This window comes from Oncorhynchus clarkii, chromosome 28 (assembly GCF_045791955.1).
Source record: "Oncorhynchus clarkii lewisi isolate Uvic-CL-2024 chromosome 28, UVic_Ocla_1.0, whole genome shotgun sequence".
Lineage (NCBI taxonomy): Eukaryota > Metazoa > Chordata > Actinopteri > Salmoniformes > Salmonidae > Oncorhynchus > Oncorhynchus clarkii.
In genome coordinates, this window is record NC_092174.1 from 29,532,808 (window position 1) to 29,544,941 (window position 12,134).

The 12,134-nt window shown below is 43.2% G+C and overlaps 1 protein-coding gene across 39 annotated transcripts in view; it reads left to right on the forward strand.

The window, feature by feature from the left end:
- The window catches only part of LOC139387467 (obscurin-like), an 87,959-nt gene that overhangs the window by 63,010 nt on the left and 12,815 nt on the right, over positions 1-12,134 (forward strand). For all 39 annotated transcript variants that reach the window (XM_071133663.1, XM_071133673.1, XM_071133680.1 and 36 more), the window contains 11 exons: positions 3,322-3,612; positions 3,885-4,157; positions 4,753-6,159; positions 7,121-7,402; positions 7,624-7,705; positions 7,860-7,981; positions 8,496-8,693; positions 8,850-8,882; positions 9,031-9,129; positions 9,873-10,091; positions 10,318-10,488. In XM_071133663.1, coding sequence (XP_070989764.1) covers positions 3,322-3,612; positions 3,885-4,157; positions 4,753-6,159; positions 7,121-7,402; positions 7,624-7,705; positions 7,860-7,981; positions 8,496-8,693; positions 8,850-8,882; positions 9,031-9,129; positions 9,873-10,091; positions 10,318-10,488 — 3,177 coding nt within the window. The remainder of the gene's footprint in view (positions 1-3,321; positions 3,613-3,884; positions 4,158-4,752; positions 6,160-7,120; positions 7,403-7,623; positions 7,706-7,859; positions 7,982-8,495; positions 8,694-8,849; positions 8,883-9,030; positions 9,130-9,872; positions 10,092-10,317; positions 10,489-12,134) is intronic.

Sequence of the window (12,134 nt, forward strand, 5' to 3'; positions counted from 1 at the left end):
ACCCTAGCCTTGCCCCAAACTGCCGCTCTTATGGGTCAGAATATAATGATGTAATTACGTGGGGATGATCGCCGAGGATTCTCTGCGCGGACCGTTCTCCTGCGCACCTCCCTGCTCGTCCTCTCCATGTCAGTGTCCTTTTTGGCTTAGGAGTCTGTTCCCTCACCCTTTTCTCTGGAAAGGGTCTTCTGAGGACAGTCAGTTCTGTAGCTCAGAGCTCACAGCATAGGAATGAAACCCTTTAGATACCACGATTTGATGGGAGATGGAGGCTAGGTGGTTCGACTTGAATTCACCCGCTTAGACACAGCTACTCAGCCGTAGCTTGGGTAGAAAAGGATTTCTTTGTCCTCAAACTTGCTTTGCGTTCTGGGTTCATTGACTTTTTTAGACCTTGTTGCAGCTGGGGTCACGTAGTCCTGCTGTAAATTCTATACTCACAGGTTTTATACCCTTGGGTCAGAAGTGGGCGTAGCCGCCTTCAGGGCGATTTTCTGGGCGTACCAAGTTCATGAGGCAAGGTCCAGATTTTACTCAAATCCAATTTTAGACAACTAACTTAACATTTCATCTCCCCCAAAACATTCCCTTTGATTTGGACATTTTCCACACAATGTACAATGTATAAACATCAAACATATACTAGGAAAACTCTTCATGTTGCAATGTTTTTGTAATAACGTCATCTATTAACCTTTAATAACATTTTCATATTCCATCTATCGTCAAGACGAAAACCATTGTTCCAAAGTCCCTTTAGTTCATGTTTAATGTTCTGAGGCTGATTCTCCATAGTAACAGGACAAAGGAATTTGTCTGTGGCCTGAGATTTACCAGGGGCGTAAGGGTCCATAAAACCCCCCACATCTTCAGACCCCTAGATCTCTCCTCCTCTGTTGGGGTTGAGAGATAATCTGTAGGGTTGTGGTCTCCTGTAATCTGACCTGATCAGGACAGTCATGATAACTCAAGATAACTCTCACATGAACTCTCGTGGCCAGCTCGTGACTCTCTGGCAGACCTCTGACTCATTCCCCTCTCATTCGTCCCCACTTAACAGTAGAAGCATCAAACAAGGTTCTAAAGACTGTTGACATCTAATGGAAGCTGTAGGAAGTGCAATTTGGCCCCATAGATACTGTGCATTCGATAGGGAAGGAGTTGAAAAACTACAAACCTCAGATTTCCCACTTCCTGGTTGGGTTTTGTCTCAGGTTTTTGCCTGCCATATGAGTTCTGTTATACTCACAGACATCATTCAAACAGTTTTAGAAACTTCAGCGTGTTTTCTATCCAAAAATGCTAATAATTTGCATATATTAGCAACTGGGCCTGAGTAGCAGACAGTTTACTCTTGGCACCTTTTTCATCCAAGCTACTCAATACAGCCCCCAGCCATAACAAGTTAAATGATATTTTAGGCAAAAAAGCAAACTCAGCTCCATCATTCATCGAATCAGATGGCTCATTTATCACAAAACCCACTGATATTGCCAACTACTTTAATGATGTTTTTCATTGGCAAGATTAGCAAACTAAGGCATGACATGCCAGCAATAAACACTGACACTACACATCCATGTATTCTGTCCAAATTATGAAAGACTAGCATTGTAATTTTGAATTCCGTAAAGTGAGTGTGGAAGATGTGAAAAAATTATTGACAATGACAAGCTACCGGGGTCTGGATGAAAAATGGCGGTCAATATTGCCACTCCTATTTGCCATATCTTCAATTCAAGCCTACTAGAAAGTGTGTGCCCTCAGGCCTGGTGGAAAACAAAAGTCATTCTGCTGCCTAAGAATAGTAACGCCCTCTTTACTGGCTCAAATAGCCGACCAATCAGCCTGTTATCAACCCTTAGTAAACGTATGGAAAAAATTATATTTGACCAGATTACAATGCTGTTTTACAGTAAACAAATTTACAACAGACTTTAAGCACGCTTATAGGGAAGGACAGTCAACAAGCACAGCACTTACACAAATGACTGATTGGCTGAGAGAAATTGATGATAAAAAAATTGTGGGGGCTGTTAGATTTCAGTGCGGCTTTTGGCATTATTGATCATAGTCTGCTGCTGGAAAAACATATGTGTTATGGCTTTACATCCCCTGTTATTTTGTGGATCAAGAGTTACCTGTCTAACAGAGAACAGAGGGTTTTCTTTAACATAATCCAGGTAAAATTTTGAATTCTTCAGGGAAACTGTCTAGGCCCCTTACTATTTTTCTATCTTGATGAACGACAAGCCAGTGTGTCTATGTAGAGTTGAAGTCGGAAGTTTACATACACTTAAGTTGGAGTCATTTAAAACTCGTTCTTCAACCACTCCACAAATTTCTTGTTAACAAACTAGAGTTTTGGCAAGTCAGTTAGGACACCTACTTTGTGCATGACACAAGTAATTTTTCCAACAACTGTTTACAGACAGCTTATTTCACTTATAATTCACTGTATCACAATTCCAGTGGGTCAGAAGTATACATACACTAAGTTGACTGCGCCTTTAAACAGCTTGGAAAATTCCAGAAAATGATGTCATGGCTTTAGAAGCTTCTGAAAGGCTAAATGACATCATTTGAGTGTACCTGTGGATGTATTTCAAGGCCAACCTTCAAACTCTGACCACTGTTCAGTTGTGTTGTCCGGTACCACAAAGAGGGACTTAGGGAAATTACAATTGGTTTGAACAGGGCAGCACGACTAGCCCTTAAAAGATCATGGGGGCGCTAACATTAATGATATGCATGTTATCTCTCGTGGCTCATAGTGGAGGAGTGATTGACTTCATCACCACTGGTTTTTGTAGGAAGTGTTGACATTTTGAGTGCACCAAGCTGTCTATTTAGACTACTAGCACACAGCTGAGACACCCATGCGTACCCCACAAGACATGTCACCAGAGGTCTCTTCACAATCCCCAAGTCCAGAACAGACTATGGGAGGCGGACAGTACTACATAAAGCCATGAATACATGGAACTCTATTCCACATCAGGTAACTGATGCAAGCTGTAGAATCCCAATTATTATTTTTTATACACCTTATGGAACAGCGGGGACTGTGAAGAGACACACAGGTACAGAGACACGCATACACACACAAACAATAGCACTCTACAAGCGCACATTGAAATAACGTTGTATGGTGTTATTATACATTTTGTATTGTAGATATGTAGCGGTGTGCTAATGCTATATGATATTTTGTTTGTGTAATATAAGTGCCTTGGCAGCAGCTAATGGGGATCCCTAATAATTACAAATACAAATTCCTCTCTCTTCAAACCCACCATTGACCCACTCTCCTTTTTATAGCTGTTCCTGACCCCCCGGAGGACCCAGAGCTGGTCAGTAAGAGTAAGCAGGCGGTGACCCTGTCTTGGTTCACACCCCTCAGCGACGGAGGCAGCCCTATTTTGGGCTACAGGGTGGAGATGAGGCTGGCGGACAGTGTCCTCTGGCTGCCGTGCCATGCAGAGCCTGTGTGTAACACAGAGTTCTCTGTGGATAACCTCATCCCAGGGAGCGGCTACAGGTTCAGGGTGGCAGCCATCAACAGAGCTGGGACAGGAGAACCTGTCCAGCTGCCTCAGAGCGTTCAGCTGGGTGAGTTGGCTATTTGATGAGCTCACACCTTAGCCAAACATAGATATCTCTATATGGCTCTGTCTCAAGCCCAGCATGTTGAGCAACCTAATTATAACCTAGTCCTAGATCATGTATGTGTTAGTTACACCATTTAAAACCTAGGAGAGTCTAATACATTTCCCATTGGCATGAATTGTATCTGTAGTGTCCCATCTATTGGAAAAAATATAACTCAATCAACAACCAATCAATCAATCAACGAACAGTCAATCAATCGTTTTGGTCCATAGAGGCTCCAGTGACAGTGACCCAACAGTTGGCCTGTCCAGACCTGCAGGAGGGTAAGATGGCCCGTGTGGCTTGTGACCTCTCTGCTGAGGGCAGCTCGGTCACCTGGCTCAAAGACAACAAGGAGGTGGAGTATGGGGTCAAATACCAGGTCACCACAGAGGGCAAGACACAAGTGCTGCTGATCAAAGACTTTGAGTCTGCTGACCAGGGTGTGTACACCTGTGTGGCCTCAGACGAGGCAGAAAGCTCCCTTAATCTCAACCTACCAAAAGGTACATATGCCCAAACAAACCAGAATATTTTACCATGTAATTTTAATTTTGCTTTTCCATTCGCCCACATTCATTTATTATGAAACTCTTGTAAGCCATTCTCCTCAAGCCAAACTGGAAGCTTGGTGGAGATGTGTTTGTTATTTGAGGGTAAGTTAAGGTAAGTTCATCTGCTAGTTCTAGCAATCAATCAAATCTATTTATAAAGCCCTTCTTATATCAGCTGATGTCACAAAGTGCTGTACAGAAAACCCCAAACAGCAAGCAATTCAGGTGAAAAAGCACGGTGACTAGGTAAAACTCCCTAGAAAGGCCAGAACCTAGGAAGAGAGGAACCAGGCTATGAGGGGTGGCCAGTCCTCTTCTGGCTGTGCCGGATGTAGATTATAATTATTATCAGCTAGTAATGGTGTGAGGTGAGCTCCTTCTTTCAAAGTATACATGAACACACTACTCCTATCAGAAAATAATTTAATCCCATGGGTAATTGTCACTACATGATCAACATAGTTCTTATAAATGTGTGTGTTGGGGCTGCTATATTGTAGATATGTCCATTTGCTGCATATAACATTCCATTGTGTCCTGGTTGTAGGTGGAGATGGGGTTCAGTTGGAGGAGGGGGCCCAGCCCAGCCTGCCTCCTGAGGCTGCCTCCGAGGGTGACGTCCATGCACTGTGGGAGGACCTGGCCAAGAAACGCCGCATGAGCCGAGAGCCCACCCTTGACTCCATCTCTGAGCTGCCTGATGAGGAGGACAAGGAGCCCAAGACACCCAAGGGACCAGTCAAGGAGAAGAAAGCCCTGGAGAAGGAGAAGGTGGGGGTGAAAGCCCTGGAGAATGAGAAAGTGGATGTGAAAGCCCCGGAGAAACAAAAGGTGAAAGAAAAGGAAAAGGTTGTAGAGCATGTCATCGTCCCTAAGAAGAAGGTGTTGGAGCCAAACTTGTACACCAGCTCTGAAGATGAATCCAGGCCTCCAACACTGGTTTCCTACCTGAAGAAGAGCAGCAAGTCCTCCCTCTCTGTGTGTGACCAGACAGATTCCATCTCCACTGAGAAGTTCTACGCACAGTTCAAGTTGAAAGAGGCGACCACAGTCCAACAAACTTCAGTCCAACAGACCTCATCTTCAGTACAGCAGATCACAGCACAGACCACGGACATCACAGAGGTCGTTGATGAGGAGGACGAAGAAATGGGGCTGCTGGATGCTGCTGTAAAGATCCAGGCTGCCTTCAAGGGGTACAAAGCCCGCAAGGACATGCGTCCAGTCTTCAAGGACGTCTTCAAGGACCAGACCAAGGAACCCAATGGCACCATCCACCTGGAGTGTGTGGCGGAGGGCAAGCCAGAGAAGGTGCGCTGGCTGAAGGATGGCGAGCACCTGGCGGACGGCAAGCACCACCACATTGACATCTACAACGATGGCACCTGCTCTCTGGTCATCACCGCCATAACCACCAAGGACACGGGTGTCTACACCTGTGAGGTCACCAACAAGTTCGGGGTGACCACCCACAGCGGCAAGGTGACGGTGGGCTTGGCGCGGGAGGCATCTGGAAGGAGGCCCCTGACCATGGGCTACAGTGCCGACAGCGAGGCGGAGAGCTCGTCGGCAGAAAGCGAGATGGACGAGTCTCTGAGGCAGGCTAGCAAACGTCTTCGCCGCCTCCTCCGCACACGCCTGCCGGCCACGTCGGAGGAGGAGTCGTTCGTCAGCTGTGATGATGAGGCTGAGCTGCAGGCCCCCGACCCCAAATCGTACCGCGAGGACGAGCGATACATCTACATCCGCTTTGACAAGCGGTCTGAGGCCCAGGTGGCGTCTCAGCGCTTCAAGGAGATGTTCACGGCCCAGGGGGTCCCTGTGGAGACCACCATCCAGGAGGCTGGACCTCTCAAAGTGGAGCTGCGCATCATGAAGATGGGATACACTCAAGATGGCTCTGCAACACCCACACAGGAGAAGCAGCTGCCTGTGTTCATGACAGGAGCCCCCGGTATGAAAACCAGAGAGTACATTTCTCTGTACGCCTTGCTGCAATTAAGTTTGATGCTGAGATTATACCATATAATTAAATAGGTATTTAATGTATCTCTATCGGTTATACTAAGTCATTTTGTCTACCATTCTATTTAGTAATCTAAATTAACCAGTTAAATCACAAAAAGACTAATGCCTTGACATTGAAGTAATGTACATGTAATTTATTTTGCTTGAATAATATAAATACATGTTTCAATGTGTTTAAATTCCAAACATTAACAGGAGCCTTTGCTTGTTAGCTAAGACGTTACGTGTGTACTTGCTAAATAAATTGTCAAATTGTCCTCATCCAGGCTTTCATCTTGCTTTTCATGGTGTATTGTGTGTTCCATGTGGTTATACTACATTACCTTTTCTGTCTTCGTGTGTGACCTAATGTTAATTTTCTCTTGCCCAAACAGTTTGTCTTTCAGTCATATCAGTGTGTGTCTTCATTGGTATGTTTGTTTTGATGTAGTGTCCTCAGTTATGTCCCAAACATTTGTTTGTTTGTCTTTGCTGTAATTTAATGGTTGCTTCAATTTCTTTTTACCCACTTCTTTCCAGTATTGACACTATATATCCATACTATCGTTCTATTCACACTTACCCTCCATTTCTCCTCATGCTGTTCTGCCCTGTCGTAGTCCTCAGTTTTAAATATGTTTGCCTTTGCTCTCCTTGACCCACTCCGTTCTAGTATTGATACAATCCTTTCCCTTCAATAATCCTCATGTTGCACTGCCTGCCTTTACACCCTTTTATATCTGTGCTTTTTGTTGTACTGTAAAAGCAAATTATAAAAATATATATATAGATAATCCTGGTCAGTAATAATTACACATGGAATACCAGTGAAATGAATCCCCTGCATAATGAATAAAAGCTCCTAATTTATTGTTGTGCCTAACTGATTGTCCCGGTCTCTCCCCCAGCTGCCCCAGTCTTCCTGACTGAACTCCAGAGCCAGGACGTGCCAGACGGTTACCCGGTCAGCTTTGACTGCGTGGTGATTGGGAAGCCTCCACCCAGTGTGCGTTGGTTCAAGGATGGTAAGCTGCTGGAGGAGAACGACCACTACATGATCAACGAGGACCAGGAGGGCTGCCACCAGCTCATCATCACCACCGTGCTGCCCTCTGACATGGGCGTCTACCGCTGTATGGCCGAGAACACCAGTGGCATCGCTGCCACCAAGGCTGAGCTCAGGGTCGACAGTGAGTACAGAACATATAATATTGATTGTTAGGTTGGTTATTTTGTTTGTTATTTTGTTAGTTATGTTTTTTTTGTCGTTGGTTCTTTTGGTTATTTCGTTGTTTATTTTGTTGATTATTTGGGTATTTAGTTGGTTGGTTGGTTGGTTGACTGTATGCATAGGATATCCTCATCCATGTTATTTTGAGAGTAATTGTGTAATGCATCTCTCTTTCCTCAGTGTCTTGCAGCTCAGACTACGATACTGCAGCTGATGCCACTGAGACCGGCTCCTATATCAGTGCCAAGGGCTACATGTCTAGGTGAATGAGACAACTCAGAGTTTACAAGCCCTTTGACTTTGAATGCAACCTTCTTTACAATGGAATCCTGATTCCTAATAGTACCTAAAACGTTTCTCTGGTCATGTTACTTCTTTACTGACAGCCTTACTTTCTTCCTATCCTCTCCCCTCAGGGAAACGGAAGCCTTTGAGTCTGTGGTAGAGGATGAGCAGATGCCACAAGTACTGGATGAGCTCCATGATGTGCACGTCAGCCCAGGCTCACCCATCGCTAAGATGCAGCTGAAAGTCAAAGGTTGGTCTGTGGGTTACTCTCCACCTCCTCTGCATTAATCAAACCCTGCTAGACTAAGTTGTCTCTGCTCAGTTCCTTCAGAGGTCGATAACTTAAATAGAGAATAATTAACTTCAGTCATGTGTACCTAGATCTGGTAAAAAAGCCAAGTAAACACTAAAATCAAATTTTATTTGTCACATGCACCGAAATGCTTACTTACAAGCCCTTAACCAACAACGCAGTTCAAGAAATAGAGTTAAGAAAATATTTACTAAAAAAACTACCGTAAGTAAAAAATACAATCAAATCTAAAAGTAACTCAAGGATATTAGATAACGAGGCTAAATACAGGGGGTACCGGTACCGAGTCAATGTACAGGTTAGTCAAGGTAATTTGTAAATAGACTATGCATAGATAATAAACAATGAGTAGCAGCAGTGTAAAAACGACTGCCCACAGAGGCAATTTATTATTTATGCCCCCAGGGTCAATAACTAAGTGAGTTGCTTACTCTTTGTTGATATTTCCCAGGGTTCCCTAGTCCAAGGGTGTACTGGTTCAAGGACGGCCACCCGCTGCGTTCCTCAGACAGGATCCTGCTGCTGGACAAGCGAGATATCCACAGCCTGGAAGTCCTGGTGGTGAAGAGGGAGGACACAGGAGAGTACTCTGCCTACATCAGCAACGCTGCTGGAACAGCATACTCCTCTGCTAGGCTGCTGGTTCTGGGTAGGTCTACTCATGACTGAAAGGTTTATATTGAGAGGGATTCCTGTCTTCTACTTAGGATGATGTATATAGTCTGCATTATGATATGTGTGTTATTGTATACACAACATAACATTCTTGTATTTACTGAAGAATTCATGGTTACCCTCTCAACAGGTCCAGGAGAGCTCACGCCTGTAGAGAAGCACGGTATTTCATTATGATTTTATAATATTCATTGATTAATTAATTTATTCATTCATTACTGCTTGCACTGTTGCCTATAGCATGTCACATTGTTCTGAACTTTGAGCTACGTAATGATGACGCTTTTCTACACCCATGTTTTACTTCCTAGATCCCAAGGTGCCTCTGGTGCCACCCCGCTTCCTGGAGAGGTTCAGCAACAGGAAGGTGAAACAGGGAGCCAGTGTCACCATGTCTGTCAGAGTGGAAGGTATCTATCAACAACACTGAACTCATATATAATGATGGTATATTTAAGCAATAAGGCACGTGGAGGGGTTGTACAGTATATGGCCAATATACCACGGCTAAGGGCTGTTCTTATGCACATCACAACGCGGAGTGCCTGGATACAGCCCTTAGCCGTGGTATATTGGTCATATACCACAAACCCCCAAGGTGCCTTATTACTACTATAAACTGGTTACCTACTTAATTTGAGCAGTAAATGTTTTTTCATACCCGTGGTATAACATGGCTGTCAGCCGATTCTCATTTAGGGCTCAAACCACACGGTTTATAAAACATGTTATAAACTTGGTAATTTGTGTCATGCCTAAGAACAGCCTTTAGCCGTGATATATTGGCCACATACCACACCCCCTCGATCATTATTTATTAATTATAATATGTGGGTACGTTTTTGTTTTGTAGTGTGACGCTAAGCTAGAGAAACAACAACTTCAACCTCAGATTGTTTTGGCATTTAGTAATTGGTTTCTATAGCCGCAGTAACAGTACAGTATATCTCTCAACCTTGGCTGAGAGTTGACCAAGTCAGAGGAGCAGACCCAGAATCAGTAACGCGTCCTATGAGAGATACGCTTCCATAAAATATATTGTCATTTATCATACAGACACGCATGCGAGTCCACAGACTACTGTTTGATAAGACTATTCATCATACACCATGTGAATTCCCAAGTCCCACTATCTAAATGTCTGCTCTCCAAGGTTCTCCCACCCCAATGGTGACGTGGTTGAAAGAGGAGTCTGCTGAGGACGTGTTGTGGATCAAGCCAGACACTAAGGGCTACAAGGTGGCCAGCTCAGGGCGCCAACACAGTCTCATCCTGATGGATGTGGGCTCTAAGCATGCAGGCACATACACCTGCATCGCCACCAACAGGGCCGGACAGTCCATTTGCACTGCCCAATTTGAAGTGGAGGATGGTGAGAAACTGAACGATACACTGTACTTGGTTTGTTTGTTTGGATCCCCATTAGCTGTTACTATTGCAACATTTCTTGAGTCCACAATACATATTAGAGAAACAGCTAAACATACTGACACATGCTTTTCTAATCATACATAATATAAATTCATGTAGGATATGCGTGGCAGACAGCAAGTTCTAATGTGAAACATTCCTAATGTATTATCTGCTTTCTGTTGTAGCACCACGACCAAAGGAAGAGACCACAATCCCTCTGGGGATTACTATCAGCCCTCCACACGAAGATGTTGGCAGAGGAAAAATGCAGTATCTAGGTGAAGTTGGAACAGAAGAGTTCCTTATGAAGCTCACCTCCCAGATCACTGAAATGGTATCTGCCAAGATCAGCCAAGGTGAGTGAAAAGGTGTCATGGGCTGTTCCATCAAAGGTCCAAAATAGGGCACAGTTAGAACATTTTCTTATTTGATTTAAAGAAATATTCTTCCACTCTTTGTGTTGATTTAAGATCAAGGAAATACACTTTTTGATTTGATGCAAATTTATTTCGATTTTACATGTAACTTATAATGACTTCTAGAATAGGTTAAAGTGATGTAATATTAATATCTGGTAAATGGGGATATAACGGTCAAATGCATCCTGGTGTATTTTACAGTCTGTGCTTTTATTGCAGGCTAAAACATTTGAATCTGCTTGTCTATGCTAATACAGAAAAGGCTATTATAGTGTTTTAATAGCATAATAAAATATATATGTATATGTCTCTAATATTGCCATTGATCAAGTCTAAATTCAAATTGTATATATACATTACCTTGGTAATGCTGTCATAAACACTATAAGCTATCTGTCATAACACTTCATCACAGTTTATGTAATATTATGACAAGTTACTCTCATCCCACATGCAGTACATCAGGCAAAGGGCCAACTAACACACCAGCGTTTGTTGGATACAGCTACACCGCTGCGACTGTGGATATGTCAGTTACTAATAGAGCTTCATGTAGGCTTTAAGAATTAACAGCTCAAAGAAAATGTCATGCACATTGCCTCTTGCTACTCGCCATTCTCTTTATGTTCATATAATTAAGTATGCTTTGATCTCTTTCTTCTCACTCACTAATACTTGTTCTGCTTGTGTTTTGAGCAATGTGTGGATTCCTACACCTTGTCCTCCCCTACGACCGACAGATATGAATTGTCATTGCTTCATTTCATCATCCTTCAGCCCTCCATCCATTAATTCACTCACATGCACTCATCCAATCGTTAATTTGTTATTCAGACAGCACACAGAACCATCAAGTGCTCCAGTGGATGAAATCATGGCCCAAAGCCTCCAGTATGTATCCACAGTACATAAAGATCTCAGCTACTCTCACTAAAAACCAGACATCCTTTACACAAGTTAGTGAGTCTCCTCTTATGTTATATGTCCTCCTCTCTGCATCTGTCTCTAGCTGTCTGACTTGGATTGGATTGACTGAATTTAAAAGAGGAGTACTACTTGACATGAAACAAGGGGTCAGAAAATGACGTCCCTCTGTTCGTGTTGCACGACAGTAAGAATATCTTGGCTATCACCGGCGATGATGACTTGTGGAGATGACATTAACATACAGTATTTCACCGTTCAAGACACATTTAAACATTTTGAAACAAAATGGTCAAGATTCCATTGTATAGTGGGGGACAAAACTATCATTAAATCAGTTCCATTATTCTGCTGCCATTTCAGTATAACAAAGAATATATATACCTGGTCAAACATTTCTCCCTTTATGTTTTTGTGCTCCATGATATTTATTTGATGCATTAGTAGAAGTTGTGTCTTGGCAAAGCAGTGATTACCTGAGCACATGATTCAAATGGCTTTGAAGTGATACTCCGGATAGCATATAGCTGGAATACATGGCTGCACTCAGACATGTATGGACACAACTTAAGACACCAGGTCTTATTTGTACAGTATCTTTCTTATGCATGCATCTAGTGTTCTAACTAGTTTGTAATAGTGAAAACTATTTAATCAAA